General features: G+C 44.0%; 1 protein-coding gene and 1 long non-coding RNA gene across 9 annotated transcripts in view; both read left to right on the forward strand.

Annotated features, from left to right (window-relative positions):
• LOC308222312 (inverted formin-2-like) overlaps positions 1-20,533 on the forward strand; it is a 46,075-nt gene extending 25,542 nt beyond the window's left edge. For 6 of the 8 annotated variants that reach the window (XM_080620199.1, XM_080620200.1, XM_080620202.1 and 3 more), the window contains 15 exons: positions 480-625; positions 712-773; positions 1,993-2,095; positions 2,181-2,266; positions 2,762-2,862; positions 4,170-4,240; positions 4,354-4,461; positions 5,433-5,503; positions 6,128-6,248; positions 6,802-6,966; positions 7,685-7,787; positions 9,405-9,563; positions 10,576-11,349; positions 12,807-12,866; positions 16,276-20,533. In XM_080620199.1, coding sequence (XP_080476325.1) covers positions 480-625; positions 712-773; positions 1,993-2,095; positions 2,181-2,266; positions 2,762-2,862; positions 4,170-4,240; positions 4,354-4,461; positions 5,433-5,503; positions 6,128-6,248; positions 6,802-6,966; positions 7,685-7,787; positions 9,405-9,563; positions 10,576-11,349; positions 12,807-12,865 — 2,129 coding nt within the window. In that variant the 3' untranslated portion in view covers position 12,866; positions 16,276-20,533. The remainder of the gene's footprint in view (positions 1-479; positions 626-711; positions 774-1,992; positions 2,096-2,180; positions 2,267-2,761; positions 2,863-4,169; positions 4,241-4,353; positions 4,462-5,432; positions 5,504-6,127; positions 6,249-6,801; positions 6,967-7,684; positions 7,788-9,404; positions 9,564-10,575; positions 11,350-12,806; positions 12,867-16,275) is intronic. The other 2 variants (XR_013957106.1, XM_080620198.1) reach the window with 2 other exon arrangements.
• Positions 20,534-21,061: 528 nt separating this feature from the next.
• On the forward strand, positions 21,062-22,523 carry LOC308221742. Its single transcript, XR_013956968.1, has 3 exons — positions 21,062-21,298; positions 22,097-22,195; positions 22,282-22,523. It is a non-coding gene; the product is annotated as an uncharacterized lncRNA (long non-coding RNA).
• The last annotated feature ends 109 nt before the right edge of the window (positions 22,524-22,632 follow it).

Here is a 22,632-nt window from a genome sequence, read left to right on the forward strand (position 1 = left end):
GAATTAATTCAAGCAGTCCTATAGCCAGCATTTTACAAGAAGGTTCAATTACAAAATGAAAAACGGAGGAAGGACACAGTCAGAAAACACCCAGGTGATGGCCAGTTGCTCAGCTAGCATGCAAGGAAGCAAAAATAACATCAGTCAGGGACCAGAAAAGAAATGGCCAAGGTCTTGCCTACTGTGGAGTAGAATGCAGGCATATAGGGAGGCTATATGAGCTGTATGGCCTCTGTGTGCCCAGTGCTGCATCCCTTTACCAGCATATCTTAGGGTAAAGCACCAGGTTTATTTACCCTTTGGGCCATTTGAATCCTGCCTGTGGGACTTACCACTCCTCAGTAATTAGCATTTGTCCAGGAATAAAATGTCTCTTCTTATTTGATTCGCCTTCTGAGAGATGTCCCTTCTAGCAACTCATTGTCCCAGAACCCAGGAGCTTTCAGCTGTCCCTGTCTGAACACCTTTTCTCTTTTCAGAAAGTCACTCAATATGGGCTTCAGTGAGCAGCAGCAGCGAGGAAACTATAGAACCAAATTACACAAGCATAGAGCAGCTCTTTTGCTTTCCACAAGCAACCCCCAAAGAGAAAACGGCTGCACCAGTGAAGGCAGAACCAAAGGAGGTGAGGAGGTCCCTCTCATTCTTTCGAATAAAGATCACTACAAACAGCTCATCTAATATGAGATATCTTCTTTTTCTTTAATGAAGATCACATTTTTGGACTCCAAGAAAAGTCTCAATTTGAACATATTTTTGAAGCAATTTAAATGGTAAGATATGGCAATTTTTTGTGACAGTTGACAAAATCTTGAACAGGTTTTGCATAGTATCTGGAAGGTCCTCATGAAATCTATTTTAAAAAGCCAACACTGATCTGTGTTACTGAAACATCTGGACATTTCCCAGTTTCTTCTACACTGTCTTTAAAATACTAAATTTAGGGGCTTAATTTTTAATTATGTTTTTACATACAACATTCCCATATGTTGACGAAGGTGTTACATCTCCATATATCATGGTTTAACCCCAGCCAGCAGCTAAGCACCACTTGGCCCCTCTGTGGCATGGGGGAAAGAACCAGAAGAGTACAAGTGAGAAAACTCATGGGTTGAGATAAAGGCAGTTTAATAGATAAAGCAAAAGCTGCGCACAAAAGCAAAGCGAAACTAGGAATTCATTCACCCCTTCCCATCTGCAGGCAGGTGTTCAGCCATCTGCAGGACAGCAGGGCTTCATCACACATAATGGCTATTTCGGAAGACAAAACATCATAGCTCCAAATGTCCCCCCTTTCCTTCTTCTTCCCCCAGCTTTGTATAGCTGAGCATGGCACCATATGGTATGGAATATCCCTTTGGTCACTTGGGGTCACCTGTCCCAGATGTGTCCCCTCTCAACTCCTTGTGTACTTCCAGCCTCCTTGCTGGTGGGGTGAGGAGCAGAAAAGGCCTTGACTCTGTGTAAGCACTTCTCAGCGGTAACAAAAACATCCTTGTATTATCAATACTCTTTCCAGAACAAATCCAAAGCATAGCCTCATACTAGCCTCCATGAAGAAAATAACTACTCCAGCCAAACCAGCACACCATGTTACTGATGATACTGTAGCACAGACTTTTATGGTGATAGATTGTGAGATACCTCTGGAGGTCAAATCCCTACTCAAAACAAGGGCAGTGGAAAAGTTAAGAATTAGATTTTCTTTTAAGGTATTCAAATCCCCAGAGACAGAGATCTGAGTCGCAGGATTGATCTCTAGCCTTGAGTCATTTGACCAGAACCAGAACCAAAATTTGGAGCATAGCAGGGATCCAAGTCCCAATTCTAAATTCACAGAGACATATCATAGGGACACATCTTAGCTTGTGGATTATTGTGGCTCTCACTAGGGAAAATGCAGGAAGCTTAAGCAGATACCTGTCTTGGTAGTGTGCCGCTGTGGAAGAGGGGTCTTTGGGTGCCATATCACTCTGCTCTTTCTCCCTACAGCTCCAATGAAGAGGTGGCTGCCATGGTCCAGAATGGGGACCGGACCAAGTTTGATGTTGAGGTTCTGAAGCAGTTGCTGAAGCTTCTGCCTGAAAAGCATGAGGTCAGGAGGAAAAATGGTAACCTTAGTTCCAAGGCTGAACATGCATTGCAGTCCTGAAGTCTTGATTCTTTATTTCTCTCATTAGATAGAAAACCTGAAGGCCTTCAAAGAAGAGAAATCAAAACTAGCAAACGCAGATCAGTTTTATCTTCTCCTCCTTCAGATTCCAAGGTAAGGGTGTTGCTCATGAACTTCAGCCTAATCTTTTCCTGGGTTTACCTCTGAGAAGTTTAAGTTTCTTTATAGGAGACTCACAGACCAACACTGATGGATATAGCTGGTGGATTCCTCCTTCCACTTTAGAGCCATCCCTTTCCTCATTGCTCTTAGATGAAGGGCTGTTGTTGCTTCAGCACTACCTCTTCCTCTGAAGCAGCAGAAACTGGCCCAGACTCAGGATCAGACCTGCCCAGAAGGAGGAACCTATATCTCACACAGTGATCAGTCTTCTCTTTGATCACAGTGTGTCAGCAGAAACTACATCCCCACTGGTTCCCAAGGCAAGCAGCAGCCTCTTGCCTCCCTTCACAGGCCACAAACACTGGTGTGATGTGGATGTGGTTGACGGTGATGTTATGAGGTGGTCAGTCTTACCTGTAGTGTGGGAGGAGGGCTGCTGTGCTGGCTGAGATCAGCCTTAAGCTTTGAATCAGTCTCTTTCCTTAGCTACCAGCTGCGCATTGAATGTATGCTGATCTGTGAAGAGACCACCGTTGTGCTGGACATGATTCAGCCGAAAGCTGAAGCCATCCGGAGAGCCTGTGAAGGTAAATTACCTGGCGTATTTCTGTATCTTATTCATGACAGGAAGCTTTAAACCTCCTAGAGCTCCCCTGGAGCTCTGCAATGACACTACCCAGCCCCCAGAAAAACTCCTCTGTGATTCATTCACTGGTGCACTGGGGTACAGCTTTAGGCATTTCCACTGACAGTCAAAGCCTTTAATAGGAACAGAGATCATTTTTCCACACCCTCGGCCCTCTTTTGCTGCAGCAGATGTATTACCCTGAAACACTTTCAACAGTGAAGCGCTGGAAGCTCATCAACTCTTTCAGAGGAGCTGAATTCAGACAGTGGAGCTGGTCCCGTTACAGCTAATTCATCCATCGCTGTTTGTCACATTAAGGCCTTCACATGGCAATTTTTTTTAATGCCAGGAAAGCTTTCCCCAGAAAATAGTGATGCTTTAGTTTTTCCCTTCCTACAAATGGAATCAGAAGAAAAAGTTTGTTTTTTTGGGGCTATAATTTGCAGATGCTCCATTATTGTGTGTACACGGAGAGATCATGCAATAGGTTTTGGCTTCATATGGCAGAAACCTCAGGTCCCACTCTGCTGAGAGCAGGATGCTGTTTTGACACTATCAGGTGCTGTCAACGCAACAGAGCCAGTTTCCCCAGCTGTCTGCTGAGGGTTTTTCCAGCTGGTATCACAGCTGCCTGCTCAGATGAATTGAAGCTTTCCCCCAAAAGTGGCTTTCCATGAGCCCAGTTGTCTTTTAGACCTGTTCCTGCCTCAAAGCTGAGTGCTTCAGAAAGCACACCACTGCAGCACCCTGTCATAAGAGCAAGGACAAGGACTGTATCCTTCATGCCCCGATAATCACCTCCACCATGCAAGATCAAGAACAGGGTGAGCGTGTCTAGTTTTAGCAGCCAGCCAGTAATCACAGGGCTATCAGAACTGGCTTCACTGCACAACTGAATGGAATCTGCAAGATTAAAATTGCAGCCCATTTACCCTTGCTTACACCAGGGTAAATCAGGGTACTTCCAAACAAGGCAGCAAGTTGATGGCTGTGAGTGAGGGGGATCCAACTCCAGGTTATTTTCCATTAGGGTTGAGAGAACAGGTGGAAAGGAAGAAAGAAACTTAAGTCAACAAAAACTTTTACAGCTCATGGAATTGAATCTGTGTAGAATCAGTTTCTCTGCAGGTTGGGCCATTGGGCTTCAAAGCTGAAATATCAGGTTTGAATTTAGATTTTGGAATTCAGAATCCCTATTTCAGTGTGGTTTAGGAAATATTCTGGTGTAACAGAGGCTTTTGTTTAAAAGTCCTTTATGTTTTTCAGATCTTCTGAACAGTCATCGCCTGCCGCTCTTTTGTCAACTGATTCTCAAAGTTGGAAACTTCCTGAACTATGTAAGTACTTCCTTTGTCTTCTCCTGCCCCCATTACGATATGTGGGTGGTCTCCTTTAAGGTTGTCATTTAAATGGACACAAGAGTTACATCTGCTTTGTTTTTATCTTGTAGGGAAGTCACACAGGCGATGCCGATGGGTTTAAAATCAGCACTTTACTCAAACTAACAGAAACCAAAGCAAACCAAACCCGCATTACACTGCTGCACCACATTCTGGAGGTACAAATGCCAAGTCCTGGGTGATAGAGAAGGGGAGAGACTTTATCATGGATGAACCATTTTTCCTACTCTACTTTCAGTTAAAGCCACATACTCATATTCATATCCCCTCTGGCTAACTGCAGTGTCACAAGTTGGGAATGTTGGAATTACTTGGTGGAGGCTGCTTGTGGACACTGCTCAGGAAGCTCCTTATTTTAAGACTTGTTCTGCTTTCCTCCAGCATCTTTCCCCTCGATGGCTGGAACTTCCTTTTTCACATTTGTGCAATATGCACATCATCAGCTGCAAACCACAGAGCACATGGCCACCAAAGCTGTCCTGGCTGGTCTGTACCTCTTCAGCCCTTCTGCCTTTGTACAGCCTCTCCTCTCTCCATGAGACTGTGCTCAAGCTTTTATTGTTCCTCTCTAAGCCCCAGTTGCTTTCTTGCTCCCTAAATCACTGTTTTTACATTTTTCTCCATGATCTGCTCTGCCACCTTCATTCATCAAAGCCCCTCCATTGCAGTTACGCATGTTCAAGCCCTGCTTTAGCCTGCAGTAGCTTCAGCAAGCACAGCCATGAAAGTAAATTATGCAAATAAGATTCAAGCCCTTTTGAAACCCTTCTGGAACTGTAGAAAGTGTCCAACTGTGTCAAACCAGAGTTCTGCTTCCTCCCATGGTCAAGAGTAGGTGTTTCAGGAGAAGGAGAAAAAGAACTTAGCAGCAGGTCAGCTTTGCTTTGAACTATGAGTATTTCTGAACATTCAGCCCTCTTGTATGGTTTTATAGCCCAGGAGTAATACCTTTCCCCTCTGAATGTGCCATACTGTTTTGAATGTGGCTTGGCAAACTGCAGAGGAGGGGCAGCAGCAGGACATGGCACAGTTCTCCTTCCAAAGCACTTCTGCCTGTGTCTTTTCTCCTCAGCTTCCTCTCTTAGCTCCTGCTACAGCAAGTAACACTTCTTTCTCTCTTCCACTTCAGGAAGTAGAAAACAGCCACAAGGACCTACTGGAACTGCCAAAGGATCTTGAATATGTTTCAAAAGCAGCAGGGTAAAATTGTGTGTCACTTCCTTCAAAATAAAAATAAATCCCATACACATCAACAATGTACCAGAAATTAGGACACACGCAGCTGGTATAGCACATTAAAGAAATAGCATCTTATTTAGCTTTAACCAAAAGATTTGGTTGATGAATGTTGAAATATAGAATAGTGTAATACAGAATAGTTCCACCACAGCTGGCAACACTTAGGGCTGAAATTTGCAGAGCATTAAACTAATGCTGCCTCCCAGGGCCTTCCAATATCTGCACTGCCTTTGTGGTACCAGGAGCTTGTGAAGGCCAGCTACCCAGAAAGGCCTTCAGCCAGGGAAAGTGAGCTAATGCCAAGCTCTGAGAGTGGAGAACAGCCCTTTGAATAGGTGGGCTATTTTTGACATTCATATTTACATAAAGTTGTAGGTAGACCTGGCAGCTTTTTCATAGGTGCTGTTGGAGGGAAGCTGTTTTCTGTCAGCTCAGACTGTATAGATAGTTCAGATCTCAGGCTTCAGTTCAGTGAAGTGATGGGAAGTAGAGGGACAACCAAGCTGCCAGCTCAGACCTGTCCATTCTTTGGTCAGCACAAGATGCTGGAGTATCAGCTAATGGGGGGGTTCTGTGTGATTTCAGAATTAATCTTGATATTATACACATGGAGTCCAGTACCAATTTAAAGAAGTTGCTGGAGCTTCAGCAAAAAGTCTTATCATCAAACGACAATGTGAAACAACAGTATGAGAAACCTATCCAGGTCAGTAATGGAGCTCTGTTGTATTTTTCCCATTACATGCACACAGGCAGCGCGCAATACATGTGCAGCTGAGTAAGCTCATGAAGGGTGGAAAATATTGCTGGGAAACATGCTCTCAGATTTGGAAATAGGCTGCAATGCCACACAACCCATTAATGTCTATTGCCAGCTCCACCCCAGACCTAGATACCTTTGGTGAGGCCGTTTCCTAAGGCCCCTGCCCCAGCCGCTCTCTCCAGATGGTGTGTGACTTACTGAGTGAAGTTGTTCACCCTCTGTGTGGATCACAGGGTAAAGCCCTTCAGCTGGGATTAAGCTTTGCATTGAGCTTATCATGTCTTGCCCAAGCCACCGTTGTAAATTGGCACAGCAGAGTTGCCAGGGACAAATGTCATCTGGAATTCTTAGTTTCTCCCTACATTTTAAGCTCTGCTGCAGATAAAAGCTGCAGCCTACTCCAAGCTCTTAATGCTGACATCCTTTTTCCTTTAAGTGCACTTTACTCCTTGTCCCTCTGGATGGTGTTTTACTATGTATATTAAATGCATTTCAGGATAGCATCGATGCCTCCAGAAAGCTAGAAGAAGAATTTGAAACCATTGAAAGGAAGAGAGAAGAACTTGCAAATTATCTCTGTGAAGACCCAAGCAAGTTGTCCTTAGAGGACATATTTAGCACCATGAAGACCTTCAGAGACCTCTTCATCCGAGTCCTGAAGGTTGGCATCTGCACACACAATGCTGAGTATCCCTAGTACTGCTGCATGCCTATTCTCTGACAGGGGTGGGATAGGCACCCGAATCCAGTGAGGGGAAGATGCTGGTTATGGCCTCCTCCTTTCAGTGCTTTGCATGACGTCACCCAGTGAAGAGCTGTCTGATCCCTACTCCACTGCATCCTTGTGCAGTGCTGGTGCTCCTGGCCCAGCGCAGACCCTGGCGTTTTGGGATTTTGGCGCAACTTTAGCTGCAGAGTCACAAAGGTGCTTTGGAGTCAAGTCACACTTGACTCCAGTCAAGTGTCAACTTTTACAGGAAGGGGCTAATAAAACTTAACCCTTTACTGCAACCTGAGCAAACAGACTCAGAAAAGGGATGTATAGTAAAGAAGCCAGCAGTTTGGAGGGAATTGTGGCTTCAGTACCTTCCACTTTTGTCTCAGCTAAAGGTCAGGCAGAAGATGTGCACAGTAGTAGGTAACTGTGTTGGACAGATCACCACTGCCACCTCCAACTGGGACATGGCTGAGTCCTGGCCAAGCCCAGTGGTGCTGGCTTTTGGCAAGAAAGCCCCTATTCCGCATGCCCATTTTATTTACTGCGCAGGATAAGGCGAGAACTTCTCATCCTCCCTTGCGACAATCTCTGGATCTTTCTTTTCATCAGCTTCTCTAGCAGACATTGCCAATCTTCTCATGCCCCTGTTACCTCACTGCAGGAGAACAAGGACAGAAAGGAGCAAGCTGCCAAAGCAGAGAAGAGGAAGAAACAGCTGGAAGAGGAAGAAGGGAAAAGACAGAAGGGAGAAAACGGAAAAGTTAGTGAGTATCTGAAAGGACTTCAAAAAAGAGAGATGGAGCTGAGAGGAGCTCTTTACTGGCCCTGCTTTAATGGACCAGAAGTGGTAATTTATTTTGTGGGTTTCCACATGCTGCTGACTAAAGGCTTGTAACCTTAAAGTCTTCCAGCCATAGCTGAGAACTGATATTTCACAGTTGTAGCTGGGCAGAGAAGTTAATTTCAGGTTTGCTGACTGAACAGCAGAAAAAAAAATCAAATTGAAACATTTCAGTTAACTTTTCAGTTTCTAAACATAACTTTTGAATCCCTAATCTCACAAGAAACATTTGACTTCCCGCACCTCCGAAATCCCCGTGTACTCTTGAATAGTCTCTCTTTACCACAGACTACTGATGTCCCAAAAATCATAGAATCATAGAATAGGTAGGGTTGGAAAGGACCTTAAGCTCATCCAGTTCCAACCCCCCTGCCATGGGCAGGGACACCTCACACACCATGCCATCCAAGGCTCTGTCCAACCTGGACTTGAACACCAACAAGGATGGAGCATTCACAGCTTCCTTGGGCAACCCATTCCAGTGCCTCACCACCCTAACAGTAAAGAACTTCTTCCTTATATCCAATCTAAACTTCCCCTGTTTAAGTTTGAACCTGTTACCCCTTGTCCTGTCACTACAGTCCCTAATGAAGAGTCCCTCCCCAGCATCTTTATAGGCCCCGTTCAGGTACTGGAAGGCTGCTATGAGGTCTCCACGCAGCCTTCTCTTCTCCAGGCTGAACAGCTCCAACTTTCTCAGCCTGTCTCCATACGGGAGGTGCTCCAGTCCCCTGATCATCCTCGTGGCCCTCCTCTGGACTTGTTCCAACAGTTCCATGTCCTTTTTATGTTGAGGACACCAGAACTGCACACAATACTCCAAGTGAGGTCTCACGAGAGCAGAGTAGAGGGGCAGGATCACCTCCTTCGACCTGCTGGTCACGCTCCTTTTGATGCAGCCCAGGATACGCTTGGCTTTCTGGGCTGCGAGCTCACACTGAAGCCGGCCCATGTTCATTTTCTCATCGACCAACACCCCCAAGTCCTTCTCTGCAGGGCTGCTCTGAATCTCTTCTCTGCCCAACCTGTAGCTGTGCCTGGGATTGCTCTGACCCAGGTGTAGGACCTTGCACTTGGCATGGTTAAACTTCATAAGGTTGGCATCAGCCCAAAAATCCTGCAGGTAACTTAAATCTGTATTTCTCTGGTGAAAACAAAAGACACAACTGAAAAGTACATTTGGAAGCAGCTGAAAGGAACATCTGTATTATTTTCCCTCCAAAAAAAAAGGCCCCCACCAACATGGATAGCAAACAGGTTTTTCAGTGTCATGATACAACCAGGCACAAGCCTGGGCAGAGCTGGTGCCAGCTTGTAGCACCCAGAGTTTGGGGTATACCTTTTGACTTCAGAACGGACACACTGCTGCGGGGGCACGGAGCATGGGCTGCTACCAGGCCTGGCATCGGTGCCTTGATTTTGCCCCATGGTTGCTTGTTCCAGCACAGCAGTACTGACCTCAAGCAATAGCATCACTGCAAAGTCTCCTTCTGCCCCACCTCATGTGCAGATTTAACACCCAGATCTTTCTCCCTCCCAGTTAAGAAAGGGGTGGTGAAGCAGGAGGAGGTGTGTGTCATCGATGCACTGCTCGCTGACATAAGGAAAGGGTTCACGCTGAGAAAGACAAAGAACAGACAGGAGTTGGATGCAATTCCTAAAACCTTGCCTGCGGAGGGCCCGGAGGAGAGCCAGTCTGGTAAGAACACAAGACACGACTGTACCTGCAGGTATTCATTCCCATTTGCCTCTGAGCCTGAGCCAAGCACATAAGCAAGAAGCCTTTGTGTTTGTATTTGGGGCATTTTATTTAAGGAGGCTTTGCATCCAGTGCTGTGGAGAAGAGCAGAGAGCCCTGAACTGTTGCCAGCCAGGTCTATCCCGGAATTAGCAGCAATTTAGAGCAGTATGGCCTTGTACCCATGCTGATAAACCCTCTGAGAGGCATGGCCCGCAGGTCAGCCACACAACCATGCTGATGGGGCACTGGTGTCATCCTCACACAAGTCCCTTCTGTGCTATCACGTCTCAGTAGCACAGCTTGTCACTGCCTTGGAGCTTGCTGCACCCTTAGTCTGTTTGGGAGCCCAAAGAAGCCATTAAAAAACAGATTAAAAACCTCTTACTTACAGAAAGACCTAAGTCCTTATGTGCTTATTAGGAGACAGCCCTTGGCTTTAGCTTTTCTTTGGTCTTTTGACCTTGTTGTCAGTGCACATTAGGTAAGTCTAAGGACATTGGCCTGCCATAGAACCTGAGTTATGTGCTGTGGCTCTCCTAAACCTGCTCTGAAAGGGCAGGATTAGGCTGGCTGATGGGCAGTTTTGAAGTGCTCATGCAGCCAAGCAAGCAATCCCACCTGGTTCAGGACCTCACAGGCAGGTTCCCTCTTCCTGTCATAGACTTTCGGGCACCCTTGGGAGTTCAGGGGCTTCCATGGAAATCAGCTGGTTGGCAGCAAAGACACAGAAATACCTGCTGAAAACAGAGCAGGGGCTTTGCTGAGCTGGAGCCTTGGATTCCAGCTGGGGTGGCCACATGGGATATAAGGAGGATAAAATGGTGCTGCCTTTGCACAGCTTCTTTAGGGTCAGTGCACCCTCCCCAAGCAGCTGCTAGCTCGTAGTAAGCATTCCCAGTGGAAGAAACATGTTGATTGATCCCAGATGCAACTCTGCAGCTGTGGCTGATTGCCTGTTTCTTGTTCAAAGGAAACAGCATTAAGGATCTACAAGCAGCAGGAAAGGAGATGGATGATAAGACCAGGGAAAACAACGATGGTCACCCCTCAGAAAGCACTTCCCCATCAAATACTGCCTTGATGGAGGTGGGTCAAGATGTTACAGATGCTTCAGCTTCAAACCAGGCGTTATCTAAACACAATGCTGGAGGAGATTTGCCACCAGAGACCTGGATGGAAAGCTCCTCAGTAAGCTTAGTGGAAGCTGATGGGGCCAGTCAGCCCATGCCAGGCACTGGGATGAAGCAGGCAGACAGCTGGGCAAGCCTCCAGCCAAGCACAAAGGACGGCTCCATTGCCTTCTCTACTGCTAACATGGGCACAGGGATAACGTTTGTGAGCAGTAGTTCGGCCGCTGCTCTGAGAGACCAAGACAGATGGACCAGCGGAGCCATTTCAGAAGGCCAGGACAAGGAATGCCCAGCTGATGGCTTGGAGCACTACAGGCTGGTGCAGGAGCCAGAAACCCAGCTGAGCAAGAGTGGGGTTGACCCTGTCAGCACTCAGTCTGCTCTCTGTGGATCTCATCAAGCAGAGTCAAAAGAGATGGTGAAGGAAAATGAAGACCCTGGTGCAGATTCACTGTTGGACACGTCTCAAGAGAAGTCCTTCTCGGAGGAGCCAGCCACTGACTCCTCTTGTTCAGCAACACTTCCTTCAGAGCAAACTCACACCAACAGGGAAAAGCAGAGGTCATCTGGGAAAAGGAGGAAGAAGAAGAAGAGGCACAGCAAAAGCTACTCAGGTAGCCTACTTCATATATAGTGCTTGGGGACTGAGTTAAACTGGGGAAGCTTCCTCCTATATTTGTGTACATCTGTTCATCCCCACTTCAAGGTCCAGTGCCCCCTGCCCTAGAGCCACACTGGTTCATGGAGCTGTTATTTTTTTAAACCTGAAAGAGACTGAAAAAGAAAAACACAGGCATGGTTCATTCTTGTGGCATTTACAAGTAGTTCATAAAAGGGTAATGATGAATCAATAATTAAAAAGCCCATTACACATAAGCAGTAAAGATGGCAATAAGCACATCTGTCAAGTGTGCTAAAGACAGCTACAAGGCACGGTTATGTGCAAACAAGAGCCCCATTAGACTCCAAAGCAGTGATTAAGAGCAGTTAATACTGCGTACTTAATCAGCCATCACCCCCTCCCAACTACTTACAAACACATAAAGGCAGCAACATCAGTACTGCCAGTGGAGTTGTTTGTTTTTTCCTCTCCTAAAGCCTCCTTGCAACAACATTTTGCCTGCGGTCACTTGATAGCCTGCCACAGGGGGACTTAGGTGGATCCTGAACCTGTGACCCTCAAATCATTGCTGCAGGAAGCGGGGAGAAAGTCAGCAATTAAAAAGGTGATCTTGCTGATGCTTCTGTGAAGGATCAGATTTGGCCAGCCAAATCAGTCCTTCACACTGGGTTGCCCCACTGGTACCTGGAGAGAGCTCAGCCACAGGAGGCATGGAGCCACCCAGGTCTCTGCCTCGTGGGAGACATCCACTGCTGGTCCCAAACCTGGGAGGTGCATCCAAGTCCCTCAAAGTCTACTGAGCTGAAGCCACCCTTGGGTGGGTACTTGAATCCTAAAATAGAGGTGTCTCACAGGGAGGACATATGGGTCTGTCAGCCTTTAGAAAGACAATATACTGTCCAAAGCCTGTTTTCTGCAAGATCCTGGGGTCAAACAAATGGGCAGAAGAGTGGTGGAAGTGTCTTTTTATCAATCTTGAATGGTTTTCCTTCCAAAGAAAGTGAAGGAGAAAGGAAAGAGGGGTTTGAATACCCACTGCTCAGAAAGATGAGTATCTACCACTGAGGGACTTACCTTATAATGCCAGTATGCCCTGGAGCTGTAGTTTTTTACATTTCTAAACACGCCACTTTCACAGACCAGAAGTGGTTTCTGTGGAGCAGTGGTTCCCAAACTTGCTTCACACAAGGCAGCAGGAGCTGCAGCAATGAGAGCAGCCCACGCTCCCAGCATGGAACCACGTGGTGATGCTTTCCTGACATCTGAAATTAGTATTTCTGGGTTAAGGAACTGACTCCCCCAAAAGCCACAGGATTCCCTGGGCATCCAGGGACAGCATCTTAGGAAACTCTCTGCTACTAGACAATGTTTTCATCATAAAAAGTTCCCTGTTGTAATATTTGCCTTGCCATAATCAGATGTATTTAGTGTCTCTCTTTTGTTTAAAAGCAGAGGTTGAGACTGATACTGGAGATAATAAAACAAAAAAAGATTGTGTGGTACAATGAGGTATGTAAACTCGCAAAGGTGTTTTTACGTGAACTAACCGCAGCATTGGGACTTTACAGACCTAATCAGTATTCAGCGTATCAGCTAAGCTTTTTGTCCTTGTGTCTAATCACAAATACATGTAAAATAAATCTGTTACTCTGATTTTTCCTCTCCAGGGTGTTGATCTTGCGTTGAGTGGAATCAGTGCTGATCTCCCCTCGACACAGGGTCACAGCCCACATGTCTGTCCTCTGCGTCAGCAGCAACCAAACCACCTTTCCCTGCAGATAATTAAAAGTCATTACTCTAACCAAGTGAATCCAGCTTCATGTGATAAAGAGTCTTTGCTTTGATCCCATTATTTTCTCAAAAACTGTAAAAATGCAATTTCAGTACTTACTTCCTGCAAAGTGCAATGTTTGGTTTGCTTGCAGGTGGTCACTTCCTATAGCACTGTTTAAATATAGGTACCTGGAAAAGGGAGTAGAACACTGAACCCTGGGAGAAGTACTAGTTGGGGCAAGACACCAACTCCCACTCAAAGCTAAATTCAGTTCTAGAGTTGCACTCAGTCTAGTCCATTGGAGCAAACAGGCTGTGCATGCTTCTTATGTGCATTCATGCAGCTTTCTGGAATGGGGGTGGGAGTAAATCATTTGGCTTTTGTTACCAAAAAAAAATAATGCAGGTAACCAAATTTCTAGTGAAACAGTGTACCAAGTTTGCTGCATCCTTCACTGATGCTGGCAACGTATAATTGCCTCTCAAAAGAAAACTTGGGGAGTTTCAGAGTGAGATTTTCATTTGCAAAACTTTGCCTGTTTTTACAGCAAGTGGAAAGAAAAGCAAGAAAAATAAACAATCGAAATACCCACTGTATTGAAATTGCATAGTTACGTTTTGTCCTTTCCATGCTGATGAGCATCTCTTGTGAGCTGAATCAATAATGTCAAACCTCCCTCTGTCTCGTTTCCTGAAAGGAATGTATTTATTCTCCAGTTCCCCCAGTGCCTGGGGCTGAGGGCCCAGCTGGGAGCCCTGTTCCCACATAGCCCAGCGGCCCCAGCCCCTGGGGTGGCAGAACTGAGGAATCTCTGCAGGATTTCCACACAGGGTTGCTTTTGTTCCTTCACCTGGAGCATCATTGCTAGCAAGAGAAAATGAGATACTAACTAGGTAGTTACAGTCCCAACTACTCCTGCCCTCCTCTTGGCCCTTTCTGTGATGTACTGCAGGATTCTATCAAGCGGAAAAGGGAAATAGCTCTGTTGGTTTAAAAGTCCTAAGGAAGATTTACTGCAAGAGCAGAAAATTGTAGCAGTGAAGCATAAGGAAGAAGTATGTCAGGACCCATGCGCAGGGAGGGCAGCTGAAACTGTGAGTTAAGCATAATTCAGATTATGTATTTTTTTTAAGCACAGGGATTCCAACATGCAGGGCTCAAAACAGTCCAAATTGAAAAAAAAAAACCAGACACAGACAGCTCTGCATTCTCCTTAGCAGACATAGGAAAGCAACACAGAGGAATGCGTGGACAAACAGTATGTTTATAAGGTGACTGAGACAGGCAGGAGTTCCAGCGCATCCTCGAAATGCAGCACCTAGCACAGCTGCATTGCGTCAGCAGAACCCCCCAGTGCTTTGGTGCCCCGAGAGCAGTGACGAGCTGCACCTTGAAACCTGCAATTCCCTTGTTCCTCTCCTCCCATCCTTAGTCACTTGTAAAGGTTAGCCGAAACAAAAACCTGTTTGCTTCTCTTAAATCTCTAGCTTCCTTACTCAGATGCAGCTCAAGTCTGGCCCTCTTGACACGGCAGACTTAGCAAGCCTAGGGTGCTGCCATCATTATTTTTTCTAGAACGTTCTACATGATTTGTTTTTTTTCTTTTCTGTCCCGAGCACACGGTCTGGTCAGGTCACAGCACCAGTTCTCTTTTGGTACAGGATATTTCTCTCTGGTGGATTTGCTGGATGTGGAAGTTGCTGGGTCTCAGTGAAGTCGTAGGAATCTTCTTTCTTCTTGTGCAGATCCAGCTGCAAGGATTAAGACTCAATCCCCTTACCAGTTTTTAGAGCTTCTGTAACAGCAGCAGAGTAAGGGCCTGTGAAATAATATTTCAGAGCAGTAAAACACTGTTATAATCAGCTACGGAGCTCTTGCCTCACCTTGACTGTATCTTGTTATGCAGCAATTTCTGTATTGATATTAATATTCTTCAGATGTCAGCTTTTACACCCAAAGAGTGGTATCCCACATTACCTCTGTATTCCTGAAAGAAATGGTTTAGCTGGTTTTCCTGTGGTATCAAGGCACTGGTGTCACTCTTTGCGTGCGCCCCGTTAACATCTGAACTCATTTCCTACCAAATCTGAAGGAGCTTGAAGAAGGATCATTTAACAAAAGCTGACAGTCAAACCCAGGAGGGACTGCACAAATGACTGAACTCAGGGGAGGTGCTTTTTGAATTCCCTTGCCTTAAACCCCAGAGGATTCCTACAGACAAATGTTCACGTCTGTTTGTGCAGCTCCCGTTTCCTCTCCTCCCGTCTTTATATCACTTAGGAAGGTTAGGGGAAACAAAAGTCTTGAAAGCACAAGTCCGTAAGCAACCAGGCTTTGACAGTTTCCCTGTTCACAAATCTACTTGATTTATTCCCTATGAAATAAAAGGACGAACCAAACTGGGGGCATAGGCCAGTGCTTGAAGACCACAGTCTGGTAAGGGCGGAGGCAGAGGGCGGGAGGGGGAAACAATACTGCCTATCAGCAGCTATGACAAATACATGGCACAGTAGGACATCAGCCTCTTCTCACAGACACATCAGGATTTGAGGGTCAAGGTTTTCCTTTTTTTCTTTTAAATTGTTTTCTTTTAATACTAGAGAACAGATGCTTCACATCCGCTTCTGCAGACTCAGTATTGTCTGTGAGCAGTTTTCTTACAGACCATGGTAATGCAGCCAAGCTAATGCTCATTTTCCTGTATAGCCTTTGCCTTCATGTCTGTCATTAGAAATGGTATTTGTTTTGGTTATGAGTGAGACAGACTTTTAAAATGACAGTGTGCAGCCCCATCCTTCTGACAGTCCTGCTAAATCCTCTAGGTTTAGTAAGTTCAGCAATTTAATACCTAGAAGTGTATTCCAATATTCTGCTTGGAAAACACAAGACTCATATTGTTGGACTGAACTAGCACCCAGCTTAAAAGCAGAGTTGCCCAAACTCTTGAACATCAGAATCAGTTCTGGAAACACAAAGCTTTTATTAGGAACATAAACATTTAGCTCTACCTGGGTTGAGGTTATCGGAGGAACCTGAGTCTGATTTCTCTAATAGCACCCTGATCGTTAGATACACGCACATGCAAAACCATACTGCTTTTGTCTTATAGTTACAAACAGTTTGCATTTTCCCCTCCTCCTGCAGGCGTCTCAACAAGGCAGAAGAAATAACAGAGACCTAGAGAACCACTCACTTGTCCTAAGAGCGCTGCCAGCTTCGCAGAAGCCAGGTTCTGCATCGCCAAAACATCACCGTTGTCACCTCTGCCCAATAGGACTCACTGCTTCTCTTCGTGCAGCCTTTTGCTCCCTTCCCAAGACTCAGAGAGCCTCCCTGGAGACTTTGGACCCCTCGCCTCATGTCTCATGCTGGGCGCTCGCGGGGCTGAGGGCCAGTTCTGTGCATGATGACATGAAAGGGTCAGAGCTCTCATTTGCTGCCCTGGAAACCAAATCTTTCAACCTGCTCTGAGGCCAAGCTCCACTTGAAACGACAGCCAAGTGTGGCCCAAGAAAGGACCTCAGAGTTTAGCCCTCAGAAAAATCTTAAAAATAGCAGTGCCTCAACTAAAGTAGGATGTAAATTAAGCAGTGTCTGTACCATCACAGGTGGAAGCATGTTAACTCCCTCTTCTCATCGCCCACTGATGATTTATATAGGACCAGATACAAGACCCAGATCAGACAGAAGTATTTTTACTCTCAATCACTTAAACCCAGGGAAATTGGCTACAGGGAAAAAAAAAATTACCAAAAAAAAAAAAAAAAAAAAAAAAAAGAAAAAGAAAAAAGTATGTATTTTAGTAAGCATATGGCCATATAAACAGTGTCTGGTTCTACATGATTCTTATGTGCAATTAAGTTGAAGCACATCAGTAGTCTTCCAGTCTTCTTACACACACAGATGCATCCATGAACTTTCAGAGATCCAGGGCCCCAGTTCCTCTTATTAAATCAACAGAGGTTTTCCAGAGTGCTTTATCAGACACATTTCAGCTTATCCTTTGGTAAATCTCTGGGTTTGAATTCTGTTGTCAGTTGCTTGCACTCAATATTCTTCATGTCCAAGCTGTAGAATGTGTAGATTCATGTTACTTTTGCTTTAAAACTGGGAATGTGCAGTATTGTGTTTTCAAAATTCAGAGATTTATTTCTTAAGTTTTGTAATAACATTGTATCATAGTTTTGTACATAGCTATCAATTTAAAATTATCCATGTTTGTTGAATCTATAGTGTGATACTGTGCTGAAACATGAATCAAGTGGAAGAGCTGGGTACATTTAAGAACTATGCCTTTATATGGTAACTCACTGTGGCTAGACTAATGTTCAGGCTAAAGCTTATTTTGCTTTGCTTAACAGGACTTATCCTTGTAATATTGAAAACTTTTCTGGACTAAGTTGGAAGTTAAATCAAGAATTAAATCACTGGTTTATTTTAACCGAAGCATTGGCATTAGCATATTGAGAATCAGCTAACAAAAGCAGAGATGCGTTGAGAGCAGACGCATGGGCAGCTTCAGTTCAGGAGACCTCACAGAGCAGCACAGCCCTTTGTCAACTGAAATTCCATTCCCGGCTGGCAGAAGCAGGCAGAGCCCCACCATTTCCTGGATAATCATGTAACCCACCTCAGGCTTGACTTGCAGGACTGGCTCTATCACATTTACAGGTTTTCCCATTTCTTTTTTCCTCTTTTTGTGTCTCAGAGCACATCACCCAAGCATCATCCTTTTGCTCTTCAGTCTGGCTTCTCTGCTCTCCGATTAGACCCCAGGCTTCAAAAATCTGAGTATTAAACCTATTTTCCCAGCAACTTTGCAACCTCTGTGTTTCTGCTGGCCCAGGCTAGCAATGAGCAGCCAGCCTCCTCCTCCGTACCCCACTGTTCTGTCAATAGGAACATCATTTGGAGATTCAAGACTTGGGAACAAACAGGTTTTCTGGGTGTTACCTAGGGAACCTTACCTGCTATCGCTCTGCAGACTGCTTGCTTCAGCAGGTGTCCACTTCTCTGGGCCTTTCAGCCATCCCCCATTTCTACCTAGAGAGAGCAGCACTTTCCACACAGCCAGAAATTTTATTGCTGTGTTCTTACCTTGGCCATCAAAGAGAGGGTGCTTGGCATTATCTTTCCACTGCCCTCAAGAGTTTATGAAAAAATGGGTTATTTTGAGCCACTGCCAGTTATTTGTTTCATAGTCATCTCAGTGAAAAATCATATTTGTTTCATAGTCATCTCAGTTTCACAAAACAGTGAAAACTATATTAAATTATCTCTTCAATCATATCCCAATATGCAGGCTGAAGCACAGCATTTATAATTTATTACTCCAGAGCAGCTCTGCTTACATTAAAGTGACTAAGAAAAACAGAGGGACAGAACCAAAGCAGGTCAAAGAAAGATGTTCGACTGGGATGTGCAGTTTTGCTCCATTTTTACCTTAAAATAAAGTTCATGATCCTGAAGATTTTTCAGTGTTTGCAAGGCTAAATTAATTGCTGGTAAAAACAACGTTACTTGCAGCTACTTGAACAGGTCTTTGGTCATTTAAGTCAACAATGAGTCTGGACCTCAAAAAAGATTTTTTTCTAGTATATTACAGCAATTGCACATGGAGTCCAGTATGTAAACCAGGCTGTGAACGCCACAAGTTTCTAGCTGCCAAATAACTGCATATTCCTTAACTAAGCATTGGTTATATGATAAAATGAAGCTATGAAAGACATCAGCGTAAGTCTGTTCCAAGTATTTCACACCAGACTTCACATGTGTTTATGAGATGGATTTTTAGGGTTAGTTTTCTGGGGGTTTTGGTTTTACTTTTTGTTTTGTTGTGGGGATTATATTTTTTTTTTATTTCAATACTAAAAAACCGACAAAGTTTAGAATAAAATAAGTACTTGATAAGTTCCCTTTCTCTTGTGGGAATGGGGAAGACCTATGATTCACCAGAATTTATCCATCAAAGCCCTATATTTTCCACATAGTTTATAAGGCACCTAAGCATATGATTGTCCTGTATGCTTAGTAATAATTACCCATTGTTTTCTCTCAAAGAAACAGTGATGTATAAAAAACCCTTTGGGAATAGCACACAAGGGGAAATAACCAGGTTTTCTGAAGCATTCACTGAGATCCCTGTTTCCAGCATAATAATGACCAATAAATGAACTTCCAGCTACAAAGAAAATCAAGTTTTGCAAAATAACACAGCCCCACATCAGCCCATTGGCAACAACAGAAATGAAAACAATGAGAGTGCTTACATGGCACAAGAGGTAAGATGCTCTTCAGATCTGACTTAAAAATCTAAACTCTATGCCATCAACATACTTCTCTTTCCAGGGTAATGAAAAATATGCCTATTTTTCAGCATCTCAGTAAGCAGATGGAAACGAAAGCCTGTATTGTAACAGTCCTCAAACATCAGCAGCTTTCCCACTAACACTAAAGGTAGAGTAGCAAAGCACTGAAAACAGCTTCATAATTAATTGCAAGTTAATTGATTTCAACTGGATCATCAGAATTGGGCTGGTGCATTGAGTCAATCTCTGTTCCCTGCCCTGCCAAAAGTGGTGCCAGCCAATTACTGAGCTTTTGGAGCTTTCTGCAGTATGCTAGTCCTTGTCTGGTTGAGCTGAGATATGTGTGTGTATATACGTGTATATTTACCAGAAGTGAATTTTTGCACTTTCTAAGGAGAAATTTTGTTTTGTTTTTCAAATATACCCACAAGCTTATTTGAACATGATCAGCAATGCAAGTTACAGCTGCCTTGATGCTATTCCAAAGCTTTACTCTTCCTAAGAGCATGGATTTCTCTACAGGGTCTTTAAAGTATAATCTTTGGAGGTACATTATTATAAGCCTATTTATCATTCAAGGTATATTAGCTGTGTTTCTTGTGTTGTATTACTTATTTGTTAAGATTTTTAAAAACAAGACTTTCCACAACCCCTGTAGCAATTCAGAAGAGCGCTCTGAATAAAAAAAAGAGCTGCCTAATTAATAGTCTTTTAGTGATTCCTCCAAGAGCTTAATTAAAATAAACAAGCAGCAGAATTCTAAAATGATTACTTTTAATAAGATTTTTTTAAATCAACTCATTTTACTTTTAATATTTCTAGTGTAAAGTGGCTTATTTCTCATTAGGCTCTTTCATAGTGCTGAATCCCTCACTTGTCCTGCTACAGTAATTACAGACATCTGTACAAGTTTAGAGACTGTGAAGTCCTAAAGGGGATATATTAAGTTGTTTGTATAAATTAAAGGTAAGCCCGCTTTACCTTTGGGGAAGTGTTAATGCTTATTTGTGCAAAAAAATATTTACAGAAGCCAACATATTAATTCATGTAAACAGCAAATATAGTTAATGCTCATTTTCTGTGATAGGCTTTTGGCTCAGCTATTTTAACTTTCCACTTTGTATGTAAATCAAGTGTTATTTTCTAGTAGATTTAATATTTATTTTTTTATGTAGGTCTTTCTTACTAAATTAAGATTTAAAACACAAATCAAAAGATTTTTTATTTTCTTCTGCCTTGGATCCACTGGTTCACAATTTTACTGAGGCTGTTGTAAGAGCTGGAGACATCAATATGAACTGCTAGGTTTCAAAATTAAGCTGTTTCAAATTACAGGAGATGCTTTAGAGCTGTATGATGGACTAGAGATGCATCTTCATTAAAAAGGTTTTTTCTGCATTAAGTCATTACTTAAAATTGCCGTGTCAGGAGGAAAATGGTAATTCATAACTATTAACTAGGGAAGTATTTTCCCAATGTATCTAGTCCACTGGAAACATAAACATTACTTCCTGATCATACACTAAAGGTAAAACTGAAAGTTTCCATGCAGTTAACGCCATTAAAGCTGCTGATGCTACTAATCTGTGTTTTGTTAAAGGCTTGTGCAAGGGCTAGGATGACAAGGGTCTTTGTTCCTGTCTACATGCCGCCCCAAAAAGGCTGCACCCACTGTGTCATTTCTGAAGTTTTGATGGTCTGCTCATTGCTCCCCATTTAACATGTGGTGTTTCTACCATTGGTGATGACCACTGCTATAGAAGATAAAGAGAGAATTCAGAAGACAACTGCCGCTACTGAAATTAAGTGCCCCAGGACACGGTTCATCCACAAGAAATGCAAGTGTTTGCAAAAGAAAGGTTTGTTCACTCAAGCAAACAAAACCAAGTTCTGAGTCAGCAAGTACTTTACTAACTTCAGTTGGTCCACTTCCATGCTTAAAATTGGGCATACCTACAACATGGGGACTTCCACAGTCTTTTGTAAGAGACTCTGAGAGAAACTGTATAGTCTTAGTGCAAATGTAAAGATTTATCCTAGATGAAAATTTGGTTGCAGGGCAAAAACCATATTACTCATTAAAATGTTCACCCATCCTTTCCCTGCGTGGTCACTAAGCAGCTCAGCCTGAGTCCTCCTCAGCTGTAGCTTGTTTTATTTGTTAGGCTAGTTTGAGAGTTTCTCTCAAAATCCCCACCCTTCTGCACTCAAGGTAAGATGTAGTAACATGGTTTCTCAGGAACAAGTGTGACCTTGCTGTTTGAGAAGTTTCATCTGTAGACTGCTATAGCAACTTCCATAGGAGGCATCTATTTACCCATTCAGGAGAAAAATCCCACTGAATGGCTGAGCAACAAGGGAAAAAAAGCAACCAGGTAGAAATTTACTGTGCTGATAGCATTTGTTCTTCCTTCCTTTAAGTGTCACAAGAAAGCAGAAGGATCAAGAGAATTCAAAAAGGAGTCTTATAACCAGCAGTACTGCTTTGCTCCTGACTTAACTGCAGCTGAAAGCACCATGATATGTCACTTGCAAAGCAGATAAAAATATTTCCTCTATTACCTTAATGAGAAGGTCACTGTTATTTCAGTTTCTCTGTGGGAGCTAGCAGTTGTGAGGAACTTTGCTAATCCATGCACCATCTTGTTGTTTTGTAGAGCAGGAAAATGGGACTGGGGCAAGCCACAGAGAACCTGCTATCAAGCATGCAGTGCCCAAATCACCTCAAAAGAGTGTCTAGAAGATCTATTCAAAAGGTAAACAAATGTATTCAAGTTTATATGGACTTGGAAGAGGAGAACCCCAGTGCAGACCTGAGCCTTTCTCCAACTGGCCTTTCCAGGAAGCTGCAGCTATGTCCAGGGAACACATCACCTTCCCAGCAAGGTGTTTCCTCATCTTCCCAAGTACAATCTGCTCTGCCAGCTCCGCTAACACAGCTGCCAGCCCCTCCACCCTTACCCCCTGGGCATAAAGTGCCTCTTCCACCACTTCTTGTGCCTGGCATAAATGCCCCATCACTCCCACCTCTCCAGCCATGCAGCAATCCTGAATGCAATCATCTTACTTGTGGCTATGGGGGGCAACCTCACCCTAAGAAGACGCCAACATTGAGGATGAAGACGTTTCACTGGCAGAAGCTCCCCTCTGATGTGGTGAGACGTACGTGCTTCTTTTTATCCCTGGGCTGATT

Source organism: Psittacula echo (assembly GCF_963264785.1).
Source record: "Psittacula echo genome assembly, chromosome: 5".
NCBI lineage: Eukaryota > Metazoa > Chordata > Aves > Psittaciformes > Psittacidae > Psittacula > Psittacula echo.